The sequence below is a fragment of the Corythoichthys intestinalis genome, chromosome 5 (assembly GCF_030265065.1).
Source record: "Corythoichthys intestinalis isolate RoL2023-P3 chromosome 5, ASM3026506v1, whole genome shotgun sequence".
NCBI classification, from domain to species: Eukaryota; Metazoa; Chordata; class Actinopteri; order Syngnathiformes; family Syngnathidae; genus Corythoichthys; species Corythoichthys intestinalis.
The window spans coordinates 3,259,637-3,286,329 of record NC_080399.1 but is presented as its reverse complement, the minus strand read 5'-3'; the positions used below and the strand labels follow the sequence as shown (position 1 = coordinate 3,286,329).

Sequence of the window (26,693 nt, the reverse complement as noted above, 5' to 3'; positions counted from 1 at the left end):
ATAATTTTTAAGTGTAAGAATTTAGCGGAAGCAAGCTAGTTGGTCAATCATGATTTATAAGCACGAGGACTAAAAAATGAAAATAAAAAAACTAAGCTAGCTGGCTTATGATTTTGAAGCACAAGAACTTAGCAGAAGCTAGCTAGTTGGCCAATCATGATTTATAATAACTAAGAACAAGTAAAAAGCTAGTTGGACAATAATTTTTAAGCATAAGAACGTAGCGGAAGCAAGCTAGTTGGCCAATCATGATTTATAATCACTAGAACTAAGAACAAAACAACAAAAACTAAGCAAGCTGGCCTTTTATTTTTATGATTTATAAGAACTAAGAACAAAAGAACAAGTACCAAGCTAGTTGGGCAATTATTTTTAAGTATAGAGACTTAGCGGAAGCTAGCGGAAGCAAGGTAGTTAGTCAATTGTGATTTATAAGCACGAGAACTAATTAAAAAACAAAAAACAAAAACATTTATGGTCACTTCCTATTAAATTTGGGGCATTTATGCGTCTCGTCCTGTTGATTTTAGGTCACTTTCTGTCCATTTCGGGGTCAAATCACTTTTGCTGATTTTGGAGCATTTACAGGTGACTTTTTGATTTTGGAAAACCTCCTGTAGATTTTGGGCATTTAAGAGTCACTTCCAGTTAGTTCTAGCGTTTCGGGAGTCACTTCAAGCTAATTTTAAGTCACTTTCTGTTCATTTAGGGTCACTTTTGTACATTTTGGGGCATTTACAGGTCACTTCTTGATTTTGGGACACCTCCTTGTAGATTTTGTGCATTTGTGGGTGACTTCCTGTTCATTTTAGGGCATTTGCAGTCATTTCCCATTAAATTTGGGGGATTTACGAGTCTCTATTTTGGGTCAATCCCTGTTAATGTGGGGGCATTTTCAGGTCACATTCTGTTTATTTTGGGTCAATTTAAGTCAATTCTGTTGATTTGGGGTATTTACAGGTGACTTCCTGTAATTTTACATCATTTATGGTCACTTCCTATTAAATTTTGGGCATTTTCGGGTCTCTCCCTTTTGATTTTGGGTCCACCCCTACTCCCTGCTAATATGGGGGCATTTTCAAGGTCACTTCCTTTTGCTTTCGGGAGGCTCTTCCTGTTAATTTCAGGTCACTTTTTGTTGATTTCGGGTCACTTCTGTTGATTTTGGGGCATTTACAGGTCACTTCTATTGATTTTAGGTCAGCTCCTGTTGATTTTGGGAAATTCCGGGCGACGTCCTGTTGATTTTAGGGCATTTATGCTCACTTCCTATTGAACTTGGGGCATTTACGGGTGGCTTTGATCTTGGACCACCCCCTGTAGATTTTGGGCATTTAAGAATCACTTCTAGTTAGTTTTAGCGTTTCGGGAGTCACTCCCTGCTAATTTCATGTCACTTTCTGTTCATTCCGGGGTCACTTTTGTTGATTTGGGGGCATTTACAGGTCACCTCCTTGTAGATTTTTTGCATTTGCGGGTGACTTCTGGTTTATTTTAGGGTATACATGGTCACTTCATATTAAATTTGGGGGATTTACGAGTCTCTTTCTGTTGATTTTGGGTCAATCCCTGTTAATGTGGGGGCATTTTCGGGTCACTTTCTGTTTATTTTGGGTCAATTTAAGTCACTTCTGTTGATTTTCGGTGATAACAGATGACTTTCTGTAACTTTACGGCATTTGTGGTCACTTCCTATTAAATTTTGGGCATTTTCGGGTCTCTCCCTGTTGATTTTGGGTCCATCCCTATTCTCTGCTAATATGGGGGCATTATCGAGGTCACTTCCTGTTTCTTTCGGAGCTTCGGGAGGCTCTCCCTGTAAATTTCAGGTCACTTTTTGTTGATTTCGGGTCACTTCTGTATATTTTGGGGCATTTACAGGTCACTTCTTGATTTTGGGACACCTCCTTGTAGATTTTGTGCATTTGCGGGTGACTTCCTGTTTATTTGAGGGCATACATGGTCACTTCATATTAAATTTGGGGGAATTACGAGTCCCTTCCTGTTGATTTTGGGTCAATCCCTGTTAACGTGGGGGCGTTTTCAGGTCACTTTCTGTTTATTTTGGGTCAATTTAAGTCAATTCTGTTGATTTTGGATATTTCCAGGTGACTTCCTGTAATTTTACGGCATTTATGATCACATCCTATTAAATTTTGGGCATTTTCGGGTCTCTCCCTGTTGATTTTGGGTCCATCCCTATTCCCTGCTAATATGGGGGTATTATCGAGGTCACTTCCTGTTGCTTTCGGGAGGCTCTTCCTGTTAATTTCAGGTCACTTTTTGATTTCGGGTCACTTCTGTTGATTTTGGGGCATTTGCAGGTCACTTCTATTGATTTTAGGTCAGCTCCTGTTGATTTTGGGAAATTCCGGGCGACGTCCTGTTGATTTTAGGGCATTTATGCTCACTTCCTATTGAATTTATAATAATTTAATCATAATTTATAATAATTTAATCATAATCTCACAGACACTCGATGGCGAAGGACACATTTTGCGTCCTATATGGTATACTGGGGACGGGTTTCAATAAGCTTCGGCTTCTCCCGTCAGCCTTTTTTTTTCGGGTTGAATTAATTGTTAACACATATAAATGCTGTATGTTTGGATTTGTCATGCCTGAAGGGAAAATAAATAATTATGGTACAACAAATAAATTTGGGGCATTTACGGGTGACTTTGATTTGGACCACCTCCTGTAGATTTTGGGCATTTAAGAGTCACTTCTAGTTAGTTTTAGCATTTCAGGAGTCACTCCCTGCTAATTTTAGGTCACTCTCTGTTCATTTCGGGGTCACTTTTGTTGATTTTGGGGCATTTACAGGTCACTTCTTGGTTTTGGGACACCTTTTAGATTTTGTGCATTTGCGGGTGACTTCCTGTTTATTTTAGGGCATTTGCAGTCACTTCCTATTAAATTTGGGGGATTCACAAGTCTCTTCTTCTTGATTTTAGGTCAATCCCTGTTAATGTGGGGGCATTTTCAGGTCACTTTCTGTTTATTTTGGGTCAATTTAAGTCACTTTTGTTGATTTTCGGTATTTACAGGTGACTTTCTGTAATTTTACGGCATTTGTGGTCACTCCCTATTAAATTTTGGGCATTTTCGGGTCTCTCCCTGTTGATTTTGGGTCCATCCCTATTCCCTGCTAATATGGGGGCATTATCGAGGTCACTTCCTGTTGCTTTCGGGGCTTCGGGAGACTCTCCCTGTTAATTTCAGGTCACTTTTTGTTGATTTCGGGTCACTTCTGTTGATTTTGGGGCATTAGCAGGTCACTTCTATTGATTTTAGGTCAGCTCCTGTTGATTTGGGGAAATTCCGGGCGACGTCCCGTTGATTTTAGGGCATTTATGCTCACTTCCTATTGAATTTGGGGCGTTTACGGTCACCTCTCACTGACTTTTAGGGCATTTTAGAGTATCTTTCTGTTGATTTTGGGTCAACCCCTGTCAATTTGGGCACATTTTTGCGTCCCTAAATTGCCCTTTGAAGGCTCACGAACCCACAGCAGCTTTTACGAAAAGCCTGTCCCATGACTTTTCCCCACCATTTTGCGTCAGTGGTCTCTTCGTAACAAAGTCACAGAAATCTCCGATGGTAAGACAGTAAGGCTACAAGTGGACGTTCCCTCACGCGCACGTCAAGTCGGGGGTCGCATCCAGATGCACACGTGCGCTTGGACGATGGGGTGGCTTCTATGTTAGCACCTTGTCACCTTTTTTTGTGCAAATCATCCCCTTAAGTTCATAGTTCAAAAGATCATAGAAAGAATAAAATCTGCTCACCTTTTCCACAGGTGGTTAACTATGCATATACTGTATGCCAAACATTCATATTTATATATATATATATATAGATCTGTATATATTTGTCTTCCAAAAATGTATAGTAAATCTATCCTATATACATTGCTTGTGATTTAAAATAGCACATTTTTTTGTTTCATTTTTACAAGTACGGTTTTGAATGAACATATATATTTTTTTAAATATTATGTTTCACACGCTACAAAGTGTCAAAAAGAAAAAAAAGCAGTTCAAAATGAGTGAATGTGAGGTCACAGTGAGGTCAAGCTACTCTGACGACCTAGCGACGCCTTTCAGATGAGCAAAAATAATTATCTTTTTATGAGAGGATTAAGAATGTAAAGATGAAAAAACAACAGATTGGATGATTAAGACTTAATTTTTGAGTAGCCGCACATTAAAAAAAAAAAAATTCATAGTTTCTCTGGACAACCCGTCCCTCGTCAATTCACAGTTTACCACAGTGTTCTGCTTACTAAGTGGCTAGCAGCAATACGTCAAACGAACTGCGACGCTTTGAAACGTTCCCGTCCTAGCAGCTCCTTGCGTTTTTTTTTTATTTGAATAGGAAAAATGGGAAAAAATATTGATTTTTATCATTCTCAGGGATGGAAATTTGTACATTGTGGCTCATCTAGGGCTTCAGGAAGGCCCAAAATGATTTTTCTCAACGTGCCATACAGACACACATAGCTTGGCCTTCCTTTAGATTCGTGAAGTCCTAACCAATACGTGAACCGGGTAACCAGCTCTAATTGGAGGTTGAAAATTCTGATCACAGTTCAGCTAATATAGTGAGTAGGGGTGGGATAAAATATCGAAATAGTGATTTATCGTGATACTTTGTATCCCAAAAGGATATCGATATGCTCCTATCAAGAATCGAAATATCGTTTTAAAATGGTGTCAATTTAAAAAAAACAAAAATAAAGGCTGCCATTGACCCGACGGTGCTCGACGCGCAATCCATTTAGACTGGGAATGTTGGTTCATTCAAAACCAGAGCATTCATGGTCATTCGGTCCGATTTTCGGGGCATTTACAGTTCACTTGCTTTTTTTGCATTTTAGGGCGTTTACAGGTCATTTCCTGTTGAGTTTGAGTCACTGCCTATTCATTTGGGTGATTCCCAGGTCACTTCCTGTTCTGTAACGCAAGATAAACAGCAAGTGACTCATAAAATGCCCCGAAATCAACAGGAAGTGACTCAAAATCATTAAAGATCTGAAATGCCCCAAGTATTTGATACACTGCCAATGGGTTTTCCTATTGACAGTGTATCAAATACTTGTTCTCCCCACTGTATATGTATATATATATATATATATATATATATGTGTGTGTGTGTGTGTGTGTATATGTATGTGTATATATGTGTGTATATGTATATATATGTATTTGTATATATATATGTGTGTGTGTATATATGTATATGTATGTATATATATGTGTGTGTGTATATGTATATATATGTGTATATATGTATTTGTATATATATATATGTGTGTGTGTATATATGTATATGTATGTATGTATATATATGTGTGTGTATATGTATATATGTGTATATACATACATATATGTATGTATATATACATATATGTATATATATGTGTATATATGTATATATATATGTATATGTATTAGGGCTGTCAAAATTATCGCGTTAACGCGCGGTAATTAATTTTTTAAATTAATCACGTTAAAATATTTGACGCAATTAACGCACATGTCCCGCTCAGACAGTATTCTGCCTTTTGGTAAGTTTTACAGCAAGGCTTTTTTTGCTGTCCAACAGCGAACTCTTGTGGTCGCTTTGCGACATGGTTTATTGTTTTCTTGCCAGTTCATTATGGCTGCACGACGTCTCGGGCTGATAATGTTGGGCTTATATGATCCTTGGACAAGATTTGTCCGTAAGTTAAGTATGGCTGTTGTAAAGAATGTACATATTATGTTAGTAAGTGAAATGTTATATTTTTTGTATGAGACGCTTTTTGTGTATGTTTAGTGAACCTGTATAGCGTGCTAAGCTAACGTTGTTGCTAATGCAATGCTTGTGTACTTTTATTTTGCAGTTTTACGACGGTCTAAAGAGGACAATGGTTTGAGGCCATTTTATTAATAAATCAGATGAAAAAGGAAGAAGTCTAATTATTAAGGCGTCGTTCACTAGCTGTCTAGCTTTGGAAAAAGTAGACGCTTCGGAGTGAGGACAGCATAGACAGATTTAAATGACAGTAGAGTGAAATACCCACTACAGTCCTTTTGTACCGTATGTTAAATGTATATATCCATCTTGTGTCTTATCTTTCCATTCCAACAATTTATTTTACAGAATATATATATAATTTACAGAAAAATATGGCATATTTTATAGATGGTTTGAATTGCGATTAATTACGATTAATTTTTAAGCTGTAATTAACTCGATTAAAAATTTTAATCGTTTGACAGCCCTAATATGTATATATGTATATGTATATAATTGTGTGTATATATATATATGTATATGTATATATGTGTATATACATAAATATATATATATATATATATATATATGTACAGTGGGGAGAACAAGTATTTGATACACTACCCAATGGTAGTGTATCAAATACTGTATGTTAGGGCTGTCAAACTGATCGCGTTAATGGGCGGTAACTAATTTTTTAAATCACGTTAAAATATTTGACGCAATTAACGCAGATGCTCCGCTCAAACAGATTAAAATGACAGCACAGAGTGCAATGTCCACTTGTTACTTGTGTTTTTTGGAGTTTTGTCGCCCTCTGCTGGCGCTTGGGTGCGACTGATTTTATGGGCTTCAGCACCCATGAGCATTGTGTAATTATGGACATCAACAATGGCGGGCTACTAGTTTTTTTTTTTTTTTTTTTTAATAGTTGAAAATTTTACAAATTTTATTAAAATGAAAACATTGAGAGGTTTTAATATAAAATTTCTATAACTTGTACTAACATTTATCTTTTAAGAAGTACAAGTCTTTCTATCCATGGATCGCTTTAACAGAATGTTAATAATGTTAATGCCATCTTGTTGATTTATTGTTATAATTAACAAATGCAGTACTTATGTACAGTGTGTTGAATGTATATATCCGTCCTATCTTTCCATTCCAACAATAATTTACAGAAAAAGATGGCATATTTTATAGATGGTTTGAATTGTGATTAATTACGATTAATTTTTAAGCTGTGATTACCTCGATTAAAAATTTTAATCGTTTGACAGCCCTTATATATACATATATATGGCGGAAAACACAAACAAGACTGAAAAAGCAGTTTCTGCTGTTGCACTCCTCTTTAAAATAAATTGCTGTATTTTAATCCAAAAGAACTGTTGTGTTTGATAGAACAATATGTATATATGCTGGCATAGCATATTCATGGCGCAATAAGCCCCCGAACTATTTTTAATTTGTCCATTTTACCCAGAAAGCCCCCGTTTACAGACGTCGCGCAACCGCTTTTGTTTCAACCTAACCATAAAAAGAAGGCAAGTAATCGTATTTATTATTCGAAATGTCACTTTTAGCTTAGAATCATTAAATGATGTCATATATATAATATATATATATTAGGGCTGTCAAAATGATCGCGTTAATGGGCGTTAATTTTTTTAAATTAATCACGTTAAAATATTTGACGCAATTCACGCACTCCCTCCGCTCAGACAGATTTAAATGACAGTACAGTGAACTGCTTGTTAATTGTGTTTTATGGAGTTTTGCCGCCCTCTGCTGGCGCTTGGGTGCGACTGATTTTTTAGGCTTCAGCACCCATGAGCATTGTGTAAGTAATTATTGACATCAACAATGGTGGGCTACTCGTTAATTTTTTGATTGAAAATTTTACAAATTTTATTAAAACGAAAACATTAAGAGGGGTTTTAATATAAAATTTCTATAACTTGTACTAACATTTTTCTTTTAAGAACTACAAGTCTTTCTATCCATGGATCGCTTTAACAGAATGTTAATAATGTTAATGCCATCTTGTTGATTTATTGTTAAAATAAACAAATACAGCACTTATGTACTGTATGTTGAATGTATATATCAGTCTTGTGTCTTTCCATTCCAACAATAATTTACGAAAAAATATGGCATATTTTATAGATGGTTTGAATTGGGATTAATTACGATTAATTAATTTTTAAGCTGTAATTAACTCGATTAAAAATTTTTATCGTTTGACAGCCCTACTACACATACTATGTGTGTGTATACCCTGTGGGTAAACTGGGTCTAAATGGCTCTTTGAGTGTTAAAGGTTGCCGACCCCGGTCTAGGAAAGCCCATAAGTATCATCGTGGAGGACTTCAGGAAGGCCCAGAACAGTCCTGCCTTAAAATCAAACATGATTGGTTGATCTGCGTCACTCTTTAAACAAAAACACATAGTTTTGCCTTCCCTCAGAAGTCCTCACAAATAAATTAGCCAACCATAACAAGATGACGAAGAGAAAAATGGGTTGATGTACTTAAATAAAACTGACATTTTTAATTTTTTTTGTCCTTCTCTGAAGACAAAGAAGGCCCTGAAAGTGTTTTATAAATGCTAATGTTAGAAAATACAGAATTCCATCCCTGAGAGGTTAGGAATAACCTCTTATAAAGGTTAAGCGTCTCATTTGGCAAGGCAGCTACTGAAGGGACGGGTTGTTCTCTGCCTCACATTATGGGATGCCCTTTTAGTTTGACGGAAGACCATAAGAAAACAATCATAACAATTGTGAGCCGCCATGCTACGGTTTGAGGAAAAATAGGAACAAAAGTGTTATGTGTGAGTGTAGAAATTAGCTTTCTTCAATAAACCCTCCCAAAACATAAAAAAATTCCTTTCCCTTAATCCACAATTGTCTTTTGAAAGCTATAATTAGATAGACATATATTCATAATACTTAAATATGTATATACACAGTGGATAAAAAGTTTACACCCCTTGTTTAAATAGTTCGGTTATTTCAAAACTTTCACCCTGCCAAGTCAAAATGTACCAATTACATGCCACATTGATGGCAAAAAAATTGACCTCTTGTCTATTTTTTTTCGATTTAACTTGACTTACCATTTAAAACGGGGTGTGTAAACTTTTCCATCCGCCGTATAAATACAATAATCCCTTTGGAAAAGCAAAATAAAGATGAAAAAAGCCACGAGTGTTGGTTACACATTCTCCAAAAGGAATGGATAGCACAGTCTCGGTATCGCAAGGCTTCTTCCGTTGTCCGTGAAGCTTTAAAAACAACAGCAGATATAGAAGCAGACACACCGCGGCGGTCCGTCGTGTTCGCCGCTACCGCCGCCGTCGATTTCTGTAGAAATATTGTCGAAAGGCAACTGAGCTTTTTTTTTTTTCCCGTGATTGGAGCGATAACTGCTTCCTCTTTAACTCGAAAACCGCGAAAAGGCTTAGCCCGGTGGATGGCGGGGTGAGAGGTAGAGAGCAGAGGAGGGCGTCGTCGTCAGGGAGAACGGCGAGCCGGGGGTCGTTTTTCTTTGCGTTTTCAAGTGGAAATTGGAAAAAAGGAACACAGGATATCAAGTTTTGTAGCTCTAAACAGTAAAAAGTAGCGTTAGCAAAAATGGTAGCTTGTTAGCTGCCACAATTTGTTGGGTATATAACCAAAATCCATTAAAAAGTAACAAAATAAGAAATGCACGAATTAAATAATGTAAAATTATATAAAAGTAAAACAGAAAATTTGTGTTGCAACAGTACCGATATTAATATCGGTACCGATACAGCACTTAAATAACATCAGGAAGTCCTAAGTAATAACGTACCGATGCTGTGCAATATTTCAAATTTTCGAGTACTAGTTTCCAACATCTCGTCGCCCTACCCAAGATGGCCTCCAACTACAGTGCTCGTCGCCCTTCCCATTATGTCGCGTCCGGTCATGAATGTTCTGCTAATGATCAACTCATTTCAATTCACGGCAGAAGCATGAAAAGACCCGTCACTGCCGGGACCGATACTAATATCAGTACCAATACTAATATCAGTACCGATACGGGACTTAAATAAAATCTCGTGTATTAGGACGTACTAGGAAATGACGTGCCGATGCAGTGCAATATTTGTAGTTTTTGGAGTACTAGTTTCCAACAGTTCGTCCCCCTACCCAAGATGGCCGCCAACTACAGTGTACGTCACTCTTCCAAAAATGACAGATGTTTAATCACGTGGCGTTGAGTCATGAATGAATGTTATCCTAGTGATAAACTCATTTCAAAACACTTCAGAAACATGAAAAGACCTTTCATCGCCCCTACCAACATGGCCCCTGGGCGGCCATGTTGGTAGGGGACACATCCCTATCAAAGTACCTTTCCTTATGTACCTTTCAAATATACTTTCCAACATCTCGTTGCCCTACCCAAGATGGCCGCCAACTACAGTGCTGGTCGCCCTTACCAAAATGAGGCCTGGGCGGCCATGTTGGTAGGGGCAAAGTCAATGGATTGAGATTAATATTAAGTAAAAACTATCTTATTTCTCAACCGATCTTGAAAACCGCAAAGCATATGCAATATGTACTTTTACAGATCTAGTTTCCAACCGCTGGTCGCCCTACCCAAGATGGCCACCAACTACAGTGTACGTCGCTCTTCCGAAAATGATAGATGTTTAATCACGTGGCGTTGAGTCATGAATGAATGTTATCCTAGTGATAAACTCATTTGGAAACACTTCAGAAACATGAAAAGACCTTTCATTGCCCCTACCAACATGGCTGCCCAGGGGCCGTGTTGGTAGGGGACACGTACAGATCAAAGTCAATGCATTGACATTAATATTACGTATAAACCGAACTTAATGCGTCAAAGCATTTGCAATATGTACCTTTCAAATATACTTCCCAACATCTCATCGCCTTACCCAAGATGGCCGCCAACTATAGTGCTGGTCACCCTTACCAAAATGAGGCCTGGGCAGCCATGTTGGTAGGGGCAAAGTCAATGGATTGAGATTAATATTAAGTAAAAACTATCTTATTTCTCAACCGATCTTGAAAACGCCAAAGCATATGCAATATGTACTTTTCCAGATCTAGTTTCCAACCGCTGGTTGCCCTACCCAAGATGGCCGCCAGATACTCACACCGCCACAAAAAAAGGAGCGCTTGTTGCGTCTAATGGATTGTATGTCTAGCTCCGTCAATTCAAGTGAGCAGAAACTTAGTATTTAAACAAAAATATATATTTTGTATATTTCACCCACCAAAAAAAGAAGTATCGGTACACTATCAGTACCGATACCACCAAGTACCAGATTTGGTATCGGGAGCCCAAAAACGGTATCGGTACAACACTAAAATGAATACTTAATACGTACTTGGTAGGGGTCTATAGCACCGATTTCATAACAATGTAATTTTGATACAATACTTACCGATATTAAGTCATTTTAGCGCGGTATCGGTACCTATATTTTAGCAACACTAAATAATATTTTGTTTAATTGAAGATAATTTTAAGAAGTATTCATACCTACTATGGATTTTGATTGACAGATTGTGGCATCCAGCAAGCTAACATCTTAGCTAATGCTAATTTTTGCCGTTTGGAGCTACATTTTTAACTCTTTCAGTGCCAATTGGCAAAAAAATTATGTCTAAGTAGGATATGTATATATTATATATATATATATATATATATAAAATTCTTTTTCCATTAGCTGCCATAGACTGCTAGCCTTCCCATTCAAAATGGATTGGACATCTGTCAACGTCAATGGCAGCCAATGAGTTAAACACAAAAATAAAAAATCAGCCCTGTTACCCATTTTTCCGTTTCATATCATTGATCTAAGACTAGAACTTAAACAGAACTGGATGTTATTTTCTTTTTTGTCCCTAGCTTAAAAAACAAAATTTTACAGTTTTTGAGCTTCAATTTCCAATTGAAAACGTAAAGACGGATTGGCGGCCGGCCGTTCGAAGGCGTGGTCTCCTCCGAAACGCGATGGTCCCGCAAAGGCTCCTCCCCTTCAGCGCGCGACCCGAGTAAAAGAGGAGCCGTGGCGTTCGGGGTCCCAGGGCGGGGGTCAGCTCTCCAGCAACTGCTTGAGCGCCCGCTCGATGTTCATGCGGTGGCCCACCCGCGTCACGCCCAGCTCGGCGAAGTCGTCCTTGGTCAACGCCGGCAGGTGCGAGCCCTCGATCTCGTGCTCCTGGAAGCCAGCGCGGTGCTCGCCCAGGTTGATGCTCTCCAGCCAGTCGCCCACGTCGTACTTGTTCCACAGGTGCAGGGGCTTCTGGTGGAAGGGTCTGAGCGCCAGCAGCGGCGAGCCCATAGCGGGCGAGCGCGTGGGCGAGGGGGACGGCGAACGGGAACGAGAGCGGGCGCTGGAGCTGCGCATGACGAAGCGTACCTCCTTGGGTTCCTGCGGGAGGCTGAGGCTGGACGATTTAAGGATGGTCTGAAGCGGCGCGCTGGGCGAGTAGCCCGAGAAGCGCTCGCCCCGGTCGGGGGAGCCCGGGCTGGGGGTGCGGCGCGTGGCGGGGTAGCGGCTGCCGGGGCGAATGGTGTACGTGGTGCCGTAGCTTCTCTGGGAAATGGTGTGGAGTTCACCTAGGCTGCTGAAAAGTCTGAAAGCGGACATGAAAGAAGAGCGGCTTGAGTTTAGGTCAGAGTGCAAATCGGTTTTGTTCGCACCAAGCGGTTAGGGTTTCGTTGGTTTTTCGCCCAAAATGTCGGATGCTAACCTGTCACTATTCATGCAGCGCCTGTTACTTGTGACCTCACTAGCAGAAGCTAGTGAAGGCTAGCACAAACAAACAGAAGCAAGGTAGTTGGCCTATGATTTGAAAGCACGAGAACTTGGGAGATGTTTACGAAAACGCTTATCTCACAACTCATGTGCGTAATAATTAGCGCTTTGTTGTGGTGTTCTGTCGATAACCCTGTTTGTAACCCAAACCTTAACCATTCCATGCCAACGCTAGCTTGCGGAAGCTAGCAAAAGCTAGCAGAGCCTAGCGCGAGCTAGTGCAAGCTAGTTGGCAAATGATTTGTAAGCACAAGAGCTTAACGGAAATTGGGAAAGTACAAACCTTGGAGATGTTTAGGAATACATTTATTTAACAACCTATGTGCATTATCGTTAGTGCTTTGTTGTGGTGCTGATGCTAACTCTATTCATAACCCAAACCTCAACCACGCCCTGGTCCCTCTGGCACGTGGTCAATAGCTAACCCTATTCATAACCTCAACTGTGCCCCCATCAGCGCTAGCAAGCGTTAGCAAGCTAATTGGCCAATGATTTTATGCGCAATACTTTAGCTGAAAGTGCAAATCTAACCCTAACCCTGTTGTAACTAAGCCTATTTAGACTTTAGCCAACCCTGTTCGAAACCCTAATCTCAACCATGCCCCCGTCAACGCTAGCTAGCCACCCTATTTGAGTCCCTAACCTCAACCATGACCCCGTCAACAGTAGCCGGCGGAAGCGAGCAGAAGCTTCTGCGTGCTAGCATAAGCAAGCTATTTGGCCAATGATTTTAAAGCACCAGAACTTGAGCTAAATTGGAGAAGTGCAAAACCCTAACCACAAGAACTGTCAAAATTGGGAAAGTGCAAATCTTGGGACATGTTGACAAATGTTTATCTTACAACCCATGTTCGTAATAATTAGCGCTTTGTTGTGGTGGTCTGTCGATATCCCTGTTCGTAACTCTAACCTCAACCATTCTGTGCCAATGCTAGCACTTGTAAGCTAGCAGAAGCTAGCAGAGCCTAGCGCAAACGAGCGCTAGCTAGTTGGCAAAGGATTTGTAAGCACAAGAACTTAACGGAACTTGGGAAAGTACAAACCTTAGAGAAGTTTAGGAACACATTGTTGTGGTGCTAGAGCTAACTCTATTCATAACCCGAACCTCAACCACGCCCCCATCCCTCTGGCACATGGTCTAGTAGCTAACCCTATTCGTAACCTCAACCATAAGCAAGCTACTTGACCAATGATTTTATGCGCAATACTTTAGCGGAAAGTGGAAAGTGCAACTCTAACCCTAAACCCTAACCATGTTGTAGCTAAGCCTATTTAGTCTTCAGCTAACCCTGTTCGAAACGCTAATCTCAACCACACCCCCGTCAACGCTAGCTAGAAACCCTATTTGTATCCCTAACCTTAACCATGACCCTGACAACACTAGCTGGCGGAAGCTAGCAGAAGGTAGCGGAACCTTAAGCGACCTAGCATAAGCAAGCTACTTGGCCAATGATTTTAAAGCACCAGAACTTGTGAGCTATTTAGGAAGATGTTTACCTAGTCACAACATATGCGCGTTATCATTCATGCTTTGTTGTTGTGGTCTGTAGCTAACGCCCTTTAGTCAATAGCTCCTCCTATTTGTAAACCTAATCTCAACTATGCCTCCGTCAATGCTAGCTCGCAACCCTATTTGTATTCCTAACCTTAATCATGACCCCAACAACACTAGGTGGCGGAAGCTGGCGGAACCTTACACAAGCTAGTTTTAACAAGATATTTGGTCAATGATTTTAAAGCACCAGAACTTGGGAAATGTTTAGGAATATGTTCATCTCAAAATCTATGCGCGTTATCATTGTTGTTGTGGTCTGTACCTGACGCCGTTTAGTCAATAGCTAATCCTATTTGTAACCCTAACCTCAACTATGCCACCGGCAATGCTAGCTAGCAACCCTATTTGTATCCCTAACCTTAACCATGACCCCAACAACACTAGCTGGTGGAAGCTAGCAGAACCTTACGCGAGCTAGCATAGGCAAGCTATTTGGCCAGTGATTTTAAAGCACCAGAACTTGGAAGATGTTGAGGAATATGTTCATCTCACAGCCTATGTGCGTTATCATTCACACTTTTTTGTTGTGGTCTGTAGCTGACACCCTTTAGTCTATAGCCAATCCCATTTATAGCCCTAACCTCAACTATGCCACCTGCAACGCTAGATAGCAACACTATTTGTATCCTTAACCTTAACCATGACCCCAACAACACTAGCTGGTGGAAGTTGTCGGAATCTTGCGCGAGCTAGCATAAGCAAGCTATTTGGCCAATTATTTTCAAAGCACCAGAACCTGGGAGATGTTTGGAAATATGTTTATCTCATAACTTATGTGCGTTATCTTTCCCGCTTTGCTGTTGTGGTCTGTAGCTAACGTCCTTTAGTCTATAGCTAATTTGATTGATTTGTAAACACAAGAACGGAAATTGGGAAAAATGCAACTGTAGGAGATATTTAGGAATATGTTTTTGTAACAACCTACGCGTGGTATCTTTGGCGCTTTGTTGTGACGTGTTTTAGTAGCACTTTGGTGTGACGTTTCCAGACGCGACCTCGTCTCGCAAGCTGCAGGTGAAAACAATTGCTGAAATCAGAGTGTACTTGATGGCCACAAACTGTACCGCTTGGTGGAACGGTTATCTCAGCATCAGAAGTCGAGGTTAGTGCAAAGGCAAAGGTGAACATATTTGCAATAAAACTGTACTACAAAGCCTTTGAGTGTTAACCAGACTGCAAAAAATGGTTGGTAATTTAATTTAAAAAAAAGAATATAAATATAACCTCATTAAGACCTCAAATTTTAGGTTATGTAGGCCGACACTACTATATTTTGGTATTTTAGTAATATAACTGCGAGGCTGTGAATGCTCATCTTTAAGTGCCATTGACGGTGCTAGACGTCCAATTCATTTTGACTGGGAGGGGCAAATTAAATGTATCCATAAAGATTATGTAATGTAATGTATATACACCATTGTTTACAAGAACTAGCTAACTTGCATCGCAAAATTCCGCTAGCCTAAATGTTATATAATGCTAATGTTTACAAAAACTTGCATAACAAAAATCCGCTCGCTTCAATGCTATATAGTGCTAATATGTACAACAATTAGCAAACTTGCATCGTAAAAGTCCGCTAGCTTAAATGCTATCTAATGCTAATGTTTACAACAACTGGCTAACTTGCATAGCAAAAGTCCGCTAGCTTAAATGCTATATAATGCTAATATTTACAACAATTGGTTAACTTGCATGGCAAAAGTCTGCTAGCTTAAATGCTATTTAATGCGAATGTTTACAACAATTGGCTAACTTGCATCGCAAAACTCCGCTAGTTTAAATGCTAAATAATGCTAATGTTTACAACAATTGGCTAACTTGCATAGAAAAAATCCGCTATCTTAAATGCTATATAATGCTAATATTTATAACAATTAGCAAACTTGCATCGCAAAACTCCGCTAGCTTTAATGCTATATAATGCTAATATTTACAACAATTGGCTAACTTGTATAGCAAAAGTCTACTAGCTTAAATGCTATATATTGCTAATGTTTACAACAACTTGCATAACAAAAATCCGCTAGCTTAAATGCTATATAATCTAGGGTGACCATATTTTGATTTCCAAAAAAGAGGACACTCAGCCCGGCCTCAAGATACTTGAATTTTACTCAAAGATGCCTATATCACTTTAATATATTCAAAGTGTGCCCCCTCACTCTGGATGGAAAAATGCATTAAAAAAAAAAATAACCATAAATAATGACCAAAAAAAATTATATATATATATATATATATATATATATATTTATATATGTACGTACGCAGACCCATGGAAATGTAGTCCAGTCAATAAACATACACACAGAAGGCTATGCGCCAACTAAACATTTTATAAATTACTATAGCGACAATTGTCCTTGACAAATTGTTATTCCCATTCAATTGATATTCTCATTCAATGTTCTAGATTGCACACAAACAATAACCGAAAAAAACTGACAAACTATTCAACCAGCATGTTTCCAAACGTAGCAGTTCAAAACTACGTTTCCCATAATGCCGAGCGTGGTTTAGCTTACTGATAGTTAGCTGAGGCAAAAATCAAACTTTGCTATAAAAGTTTACAATCATCGGCAGCGCAACAATGCGACACCAAACGGGATTTTACAGTCAAAGCTCGGACAGAAGTCAACAGTTGCCATTAAATACGTATTTATCGTAAAAAACTTAACAAATGGGCAGGCGTTGTGGCCAAATCGTCAACCCAATAGATGGCGGTAATGCCTCAAGATAGGGGTAAACTGCCAACAAAAACAAGAACTACTCCTTCCCTCTAGTACGAGCCATGTCAACTGCTGCCACCCAGCGGCCGGAGGGATTCTCTTCAAATGGGTCCCGTGAAAAATCATAAAAACCGGACATTTTGATGAATTTATAAAACCCGCCCGGACGACGAGGATACTACGTGAAAGTAGGACTTGTCCGGGCAAGAGGGGACGTTTGGTCACCCTATATAATCCTAATGTTTACAACAATTGGCTAACTTGCATAGAAAAAATCCACTAGTTTAAATGCTATATAACGTTAATATTTCTAACGATTAGCAAACTTGCACCACAAAAGTCCACTAGCTTAAATTCTATAGGCTATAATGCGAATGTTTACAACAATTGGCTAACTTGCATTGCAAAAGTCCACTAGCTTAAATGCTATATAATGCTAATGTTTACTACAATTGGCTAACATGCATTGCAAAAGTTCACTACCTTAAATGCTATATAATGCTAATGTTTACAACAATTGGCTAATTTGGACGTCTATCTCCGTCAATGGCATTGAATGGGTTGAGGTTGGGAAAGAGTGTTGCAATGGAACCAAAGCTGAATGGTGAGACTCCAAAACGGGGACAGTGGCGGGGACATGAGATGAGCTCCATGCGCACTTACACAGCGGTCCTGCCCTCCTGGGCGCACAGTCAGTTCTAGACCAATCAGATCAGAGCAGCAGGGGCGGAACATGCAAGGCCAGCAAAGAGAGAGCAATGGGAGAGAATGTTAGCATCGCTAGCATGGGACGCCGACGCGATGCTGGCCCTCGAGCTCCAGTCTGCCGTCTTTGACGTGTTAGGCATGTTATTATGATTTGGGCTGTTGCTGTTGAATTTGAGGCATTTTCGAGTCACTTCCTGTTGACTTTGGGGCGTCGTGGGACACTTCCTGTTAATTTCTGGTCATTTCCTGGTCATTTTCTTGGTTTTGGGTGACCTACTGTTAATTGTGGCACATTTACAGGTAATTTTCTGATGATTTTGGGGCTTCATGAGTCAATTCCTGTAAATTTTAGAGTTACTTAAGGTCACTTCCTGTTGATCTTTGACAGTTTGAGGTCATTTAATACTGATTTTGAGGCTCCACGGGTCACTTCTTGTTGATTTCAGGTAACTTCCTGTTAATTTAAGGACATTTATTTGGTTTCGGGTCACTATCTGTTAACTTTGGCTCAGTTACAGGTCACTTTCTGTCTATTTTTGGGGCATTTTCGGGTCACTTCCTGTTGATTTTGAGGCTTCGTGAGACACTTCCTGTTAATTTCTGGTTACTTCCAGGTCATTTTCATGGTTTTGGGTGACCTTGTGTTAACTTTGGCTCAGTTACAGGTCACTTCCTGTTGGTTTTGGGCATTTTCAGGTCATTTATTATTGATTTTGAGGCTTCGTGGGACACTTCCTGTTGATTTCAGGTCACTTCCTGTTAATTTACGGTCATTTACTTGGTTTCAGGTCACAATCTGTTAATTTTGGCTCAGTTGCAAGTCACTTCCTGTTGATTTTAGGGCTTCGTGAGTGACTATCTGTTAATTCTAGGTCACTTATTACGTTTCGGGTCACTATCTGTAAACTTTGGCTCAATTACAGGTCACTATCTGTCTATTTTTGGGGCATTTTCAGGTCACTTCCTGTTGATTTTGAGGCTTCGGGAGACATTTCTGGTCACTTCCAGGTCTTTTTCTTGGTTTTGGGTGACCTTGTGTTAACTTTGGCTCAGTTACAGGCCACTTCCCGTTGGTTTGGGTCATTTTCAGGTCATTTATTATTGATTTTGAGGCTTCGTGGGACACTTCCTGTTGATTTCAGGTCACTTCTTGTTAATTTACGGTCATTTACTTGGTTTCGGGTCACAATCTGGTAATTTTGGCTCAGTTACAGGTCACTTCCTGTTGATTTTGGGGCTTCGTGAGTGACTATCTGTTAATTTTAGGTCATTTCCTGTTCATTCGAGTCAAATAAGGTCACTTCATGTTGATCTGGGGCATTTTCAGGTCGTTAAATATTGATTTGGGGGCTTTGTGGGACACTTCCTGTTAATGTACGGACATTTACTTGGTTTCGAGCCACTATCTGTTAACTTTGGCTCCGTTACAGGTCACTTCTTGTTGTTTTGGGGGGCATTTTCAGGTCACTTCCTGTTGATTTTGGGGCTTCGTAAGTCACTTCCTGTTAATTTCTGGTCACTTCTTGGTCGTTTTCTTGGTTTTGGGTGACCTTCTGTTAATTGTTGCACATTTACAGGTAACTTTCCTGATGATTTTGGGGCTTTGTGAGTCAATTCTTGTAAATTTTAGGTCACTTCCTGTTAATTTAGAGTCACTTAAGGTCTTTTCCTGTTGACTTTTGGCATTTTCAGGTCATTTTATATTGATTTCGACGCTCGGTGGGTAACTTCCTGTTGATTTCAGGTGACTTCCTGTTAATTTACGGACATTTATTTGGTTTCTAGTCATTATCTGTTAACTTTTGTCTCAGTAACAGGTCATTTCCTGTTGATTTTTTGGGGCATTTTCGGGTCATTTCCTGTTGATTTTGAGGTTTTGTGAGTCACTTTCTGTTAATTTCTGGTCACTTCCAGGTCTTTTTCTTGGTTTTGGGTGACCTTGTGTTAACTTTGGCTCAGTTACAGGCCACTTCCTGTTGGTTTTGGGCATTTTCAGGTCATTTATTATTGATTTTGAGGCTTCGTGGGACACTTCCTGTTGATTTCAGGTCACTTCCTGTTAATTTACGGTCATTTACTTGGTTTCGGGTCACAATCTGGTAATTTTGGCTCAGTTACAGGTCACTTCCTGTTGATTTTGGGGCTTCGTGAGTGACTATCTGTTAATTTTAGGTCACTTCCTGTTCATTCGAGTCACATAAGGTCACTTCATGTTGATTTGGGGCATTTTCAGGTCGTTAAATATTGATTTGGGGGCTTTGTGGGACACTTCCTGTTAATGTACGGACATTTACTTGGTTTTGAGCCACTATCTGTTAACTTTGGCTCCATTACAGGTCACTTCTTGTTGTTTTTGGGGGCATTTTCAGGTCACTTCCTGTTGATTTTGGGGCTTCGTAAGCCACTTTCTGTTCATTTCTGGTCACTTCCTGGTCGTTTTCTTGGTTTTGGGTGACCTTCTGTTAATTGTTGCACATTTACAGGTAACTTTCTGATGATAATGGGACTTCGTGAGTCAATTCCTGTAAATTTTAGGTCACTTCCTGTGGACTTTTGGCATTTTCAGGTCATTTTATATTGATTTCGACGCTCCGTGGGTCACTTCCTTTTGATTTCAGGTGACATCCTGTTAATTTACGGACATATATTTGGTTTCTAGTCACAATCTGTTAACTTTGTCTCAGTTACAGGTCATTTCCTGTTGATTTTTGGGGCATTTGTCATTTCCTGTTGATTTTGAGGCTTCGCGAGTCACTTTCTGTTAATTTCTGGTCACTTCCAGATCACTTTTTTGGTTTTGGGTGACCTTCGGTTAACTTTGGCTCAGTTCGTGGTTTCGGGTCACTTCCTGTTGATCTTGGGCATTTTCAGGTCATTTAATATTGGTTCGGAATAGAGATATCCCGATCGATCGGCATCCCGAAAGTATCGGAATCAGAAAAAAAAATATCGGCCATGCCTTTTTTTTTAATACATATATATTTTTTAATTAAATAGTTTTCTAATTGTATTTAATGTTACAAACATAATATGTTACACTCATCCAGAGTCTTTAGTTTAGGCTTAAGGTAGGGTTATCAAATTTATCCCGATAACGGCGGTAATTAATTTTTTAAAAAATGTATCACGATAAAATATTTAACGCAATTAATGCATGCACTGCAATCTGTAATGGCGCCGTTTTACCTATATAGAGAGATAAAAGGCAGTGTAAAATGAGTAGAGTGAATTTTGGCAGCCTTTGGAGCCTTTTTTTAATTGGCTAAAGGCTTACAATCCCTCTCTTTACGATTAGAAATATCATGGGAAGCAATGTGGGGAAGCAAGGTAGCAAATGATCTTTTTCTGAACACCTTATATTATTTCCCAACGCAGAGAAGATATATCAATTGGTAACACTACGCACAGTCATGGTTCCACTTCCCATCATGCATTTGGGCATGGCTACAGTATCATTTACTGAAAGCTCAACAAATACACTAGATGGCAATATTTAGTCACAATATACAAAGTCACAAGTCTTTCTATCCGTGGATTCCTCTTACAGAAAGAATGTTAATAATGTAAATGCCATCTTGAGGATTTATTGTCATAATAAACAAATACAATGTATATATTCGTCTGAGTTTTATTAATTTTTTTCTTAATGCATTGCCAAAATGTATATGATCGGGAAAAATTATCGGTAATGATTGGAATTGAATCGGGTGCAATAAAAAGCAATCGGATCGGGAAATATCGGGATCGGCAGATACTCAAATTAAAACGATCGGGATCGGATTGGGCGCAAAAAACATGATCGGAACAACCCTAGTTCGGAAGCATTGATGGATCAGTTTCTATCTATTTCATGTCACTTCCTATTGATTTTGGTGTTTTTTTGTTCACTCCATGTTGATTTGGGACATTTTCGGGTCACTTCCTGATGGTTTTGAGTCACTTCCTGTTCATATCTGGCCTCTTGATTTTTGGTCACTATCTGTTAACTTTAGTTCAGTTACAGGTCACTTGTCTGTTTATTTCCAGTCACTTACTTGGTTTTGGATGACCTTCTGTTAATTTTGGCACACTTACAGGTCACTTCCTGTTAATATGGGGATTTTGGGCATTTTCAGGTCATTTAATATTGGTTCCGAAGTATTCACGGACCATTTCCTATTCATTTCAGGTCACTCCCTAATCATTTTGGTGGTTTTTGGTTTGCTTCCTGTTTATTTGGAACATTTTCGGGTCACCTCCAGATGATTCTGAGTCACTTCCTGATGAGTTTTGGGTAATTGCATCAGCTATAAACAACACAATAAATTATTTAAAATAAGTATATATGTATCTTGGGATTGCCATGATCTACAGTCCATTTTGGATATGTAGTATTTTAAAGAAACATGCCAATGATAGCAGACTAGGCTTGAGCACCAATCGCTCGACTCGGTCTGAGAGAGAAATGATCACACTGTTCACAATCTCAAACAACTGCACAAATAAAACACACAAATACACACACGGGACCACCTGTCCATTGTCTTTTATGGGTGCTTTTGTTGCGATCAAGCTGAAATGAATTACTGAAATACTGCTATTTGTGTTTTGACTTGAATGTAGTGCTGTGCGGTATTGATTAAAAAAATAAATACATAAATCATGTTTTAGATCATGATATTAATATGCTACAATATAGTACATTATTAATTAATTGGTGAAAAATGATACAACAACTATGAAAGTATGACTTTTTTTGGCTAAATAAGCTAACTCACTGACTGCCATTGACGGCGCTAGATGTCCAAAGAGCATCCACAGCCAGTCCTCCCAGTTTAAGTTAATTGGACATTCCTCGTTGCAGGCAATGAGTTAGTTTTGCGTCACTTCCTTGTAATTTTAGGGCATTTACGAGTCACTTTCAGGTTACTTCCGGTTGATTTCCTTCTCTTCGTGTTGGTATTTTTGGGTCACCTTTGACGGCGCCATTTTCAGCATGATGGGGCAAATGAAGGAATGTGACTACTGACACGAAAGTGAGAGAGGTGCAGTAATTCTGACATTTGAACATGATAGTAATATTGTTTTCACATGATAGTAATCACGTTTTCACATGGGAGTTATCGCGTTTAACATGGTAGCAATCACGTTGTTACATAATGTCATCATGTTTTTACATGGTAATTATCGCGTTATACATGATAGTTATCAAGATTTTACATATTACATTTTTACATGATAACAATACCGTTTTTACATGGTAGCTTTCACACAATAAACAAAATCATGTAAAAACGTGAAATCTCATGTAAAAAACGTGATAGCTAGCATGTAAAAAGGCGAAGATTATGTAAAACATGATAATTATTGTGTCAAAACATTGTAATTATCATGTAAAAATGTGATGATTGTCATGCAAAAACTTGATAACGATCATGTAAAACGCAATAATTACCATGTAAAAATGTGATGATTGTCATGCAAAAACTTGATAACTATCATGTAAAACGCAATAATTACCATGTAAAAACATGATGACTATTATGTAACAACGTGATTGCTACCATGTTAAACGCGATAACTCCCATGTGAAAACGTGATTACTATCATGTAAAAACAATATTACTATCATGTTAAAATGTCAGAATTACTGCATCTCTCTTTACATGATAGTTATCAAGTTTTTGCATGACAATCATCACATTTTTACATGGTAATTATTGCGTTTTACATGATCGTTATCAAGTTTTTGCATGACAATCATCACATTTTTACATGATAATTACAATGTTTTTACACAATAATTATCATGTTTTTGCATATTTTTCACCTTTTTACATGCTAGCTATCACGTTTTTACATGAGATTTCACGTTTTTACATGATGATTATGTTTATCGTGTGAAAGCTATCATGTAAAAACGGTATTATCATGTAAAAATGTAATATGTAAAAACTTGATAACTATCATGTATAACGCGATAATTACCATGTAAAAACATGATGACTATTATGTAACAATGTGATTGCTACCATGTTAAACGTGATAACTCCCATGTGAAAACGTGATTACTATCATGTGAAAACAATATTACTATCATGTTAAAATGTCAGAATTACTGCACCTCTCTCACTTTCGTGTCAGTAGTCACATTCCTTCATTTGCCCCATCATGCTGAAAATGGCGCCGTCAAAGACCCAAAAATGCCCAAATTTTTACTTTATTTTTTACTTATCTTTTTACTTATGTAAAAACGTGATAGCTACCATGTAAAAACGTGAAAGCCACGTAAAAATGTGAAAGCTATCATGTAAAAATGTGAAAACCATCATGTAAATACATGATCATTATCGTGTGAAAAACGTAAATGCGATCATGTAGAAACATCATTATTATCATGTAGAAATGTGATAACTATCATGTAAACACGTGATTATCATCATGTAAACACGTGATAAGGCATGTAAAAACCTGAAAGCTATCATATAAAAACTTGATAATTATCATGTAAAAATGTAAAAACTAGATAATTTTATCATGTAAAAATATGAAACCCATCGTGTAAAAACTTGATAACGATCATATAAAACACGACAATACCATGTAAAACGTGAAAGCTATCATGTAAAAATGTGAACGCTACCATGTAAAAATGTAAAAGCTACCATGTAAAAACGTAAAAGCTATCATATAAAAACATTATTATCATGTAAAAACGTCATAACTATGATGTAAAAACATGATTATCATCGTGTAAAAGCGTGATAACTATCATGTAAAAATGTGATAATTATCATGTAAAAACGTGAAAGCTGTTATGTAAAAACGTGATTACTTCATGTAAAAACGTGATTATCATCATGTAAACACGTGATAAGGCATGTAAAAACCTGAAAGCTATCATATAAAAACTTGATAATTAACATGTAAAAAAATGAAAACTATCATGTAAAAACTTGATAACGATCATATAAAACACAACAATTACCATGTAAAAACGTGATAGCTACTATGTAAAAATGTAAAAGCTATCATATATAAACATTATCATCATGTAAAAACATCACAACTATCATGTAAAAACATGATTATCATCGTGTAAAAGCGTGATAACGATCATGTAAAAATGTGATAATTATCATGTAAAAACGTGAACGTGATAGCCACCATGTAAAAAGCTGAAAGCTATCATGTAACAACATGATAATTATCATGTAAAAACATAATTACAGTGTAAAAACATGAAAGCTGTCATGAAAACCGTGCTAGCTACATACCATGTAAAAACATGAACGCTATCATTTAAAACCTAATAATTATCATGTAAAAATGCGAACGCTAACATGTAACAACGAGATCAACATCGTCTAATAACATAAATAGCACATGAAAAATGTGATAACATGTAAAAACTTGATTATTACCATTTAAAAATGGGATCATTATCATGTAAAAACGTGATAACAATCATGTAAAATGGTTAAAGCTATCATGTAAAATCATGACAATTATCATGTAAAAACGTGAAAGCTTTCATGTAAAAACGTGAAAGCTATCATGTAAAAACGTGATGATTATATAAAAATGCTAATGCTATCATGTAACGAGATCATTATCGTGTAAAAACAATTAGCATGTGAAAAATGTGATAACATGTAAAAACTTGATTATTGCCATGTAAAAATGGGATCATTATCATGTAAAAACGTGATAACTATCATGTAAAAAGGTGAAAGCTATCATGTAAAATCATGATATTTTTCTGTTTTTTTTTTCTTTCACATTCTGTCTGTCATGTTTGAGGTTTACCCATGTTGACAATTGCAGGCTTCTCTAATATTTTCAAGTGGGAGAACTTGCACAATTAGTGGTTGACTAAATACTTATTTGCCCCTCTGTATATGATCATATCGTACAGCACTACTTGAAAGTGTTTATGGTGCGACATTCAGGGACGGATGAACTGAATTGAAACATGACAAGAGCACGGAGCGAGAGGTGGACGCGTGACACGGAACGCTGCGTGGAAGCCTGTGGGCGTTGTTGGAGGGGAATGATTGTGAGTTGGAAAGGACACACACGGTGAGTGAAGAGAAAGAAATAATGGTGCGCATGATGGTCTTTGCCACAATAGATGCTCTCCGCTGCTGCTCGGAAACGCTGAGTGGATTTCAGTGGTTTCCAGATTGAGAATCTTTGGCTACACGTGATAAATCATTTAAATTCACTGCAGAAGTATGAAAAAAAAAACAACAAGACATGATTGGACGTCTGCCACCGTCAATAGTGCTAATTTACTCACAGACACATGACACACCATTAATTCATGTTCAAATATATCTTCAAAATACATCCCGGGAAGGTTTTCACTGATAATTCCGTCCACCGGGTGGCAGCGATAAGGCGTCGTTCCGCTCTTATCGCGAATTTTATCAGTGAGGCGTAGATGTATCGTTGGATATATTCGTTGAACAGACGTTGGGCGGAGCAAAGGGAAAAAGGGGCGGGATCCTGTAGGTCAGCGTCGAGAAAATAGATGTACGAGTGGGTGTGTGAGATGAGAAGTTTTGTTTGCATCAATGGATTGGGGGGCAATCGCTAAAGAAATTGACAAATTTGGGAATTTACATTGAACAAATGTACAAAAGGTTAAAAAGTATTGGGGAATACTTAAGTACATAATTATATAGAAAACTCAATTGAAAAATACAACTAAAAACTGTAAAATCCTAAATTCAAAAATGTAAAATAATTAAATTTAAAATTAAGAGAAATACAATACGTAAAAAAAAAAATCAATTGAAGAATATGTAAAATTGAGTAGAAAAAAATAATACATTGAAGAAATTAAAAATGAAAAAATAGAATATGAATAAAAAAATACGTAAAATTTTAAAATGACATAAGTGAAGAAAATATAAACATTAAAGAGGAATTTATGAATTCCTTCTTTTTTTAAATATTGAATATTTTTTATCCTAATCATTTAAACAGTATTTTTCTTTTAATTTCAGAATTTTCTCATTTTTAGCTGCAATTTTTTAAAATTTTAATTGTACATGAATAAGTTATTAAGTACATCACTATATAGAAAACTCAATTGA

General features: G+C 38.0%; 1 protein-coding gene across 8 annotated transcripts in view; it reads right to left on the bottom strand.

Annotated features, from left to right (window-relative positions):
• Positions 1 to 1,141: 1,141 nt before the first annotated feature.
• The window catches only part of shank3a (SH3 and multiple ankyrin repeat domains 3a), a 333,038-nt gene continuing 307,486 nt past the window's right edge, over positions 1,142 to 26,693 (bottom strand). For 6 of the 8 annotated variants that reach the window (XM_057835980.1, XM_057835982.1, XM_057835981.1 and 3 more), the window contains one exon: positions 1,142 to 12,433. In XM_057835980.1, the coding sequence (XP_057691963.1) occupies positions 11,890 to 12,433 (544 nt within the window). In that variant the 3' untranslated portion in view covers positions 1,142 to 11,889. Of the gene's footprint in view, positions 12,434 to 17,565; positions 17,601 to 26,693 lie in introns of all 8 variants that reach the window. The other 2 variants (XR_009063172.1, XM_057835988.1) reach the window with 2 other exon arrangements.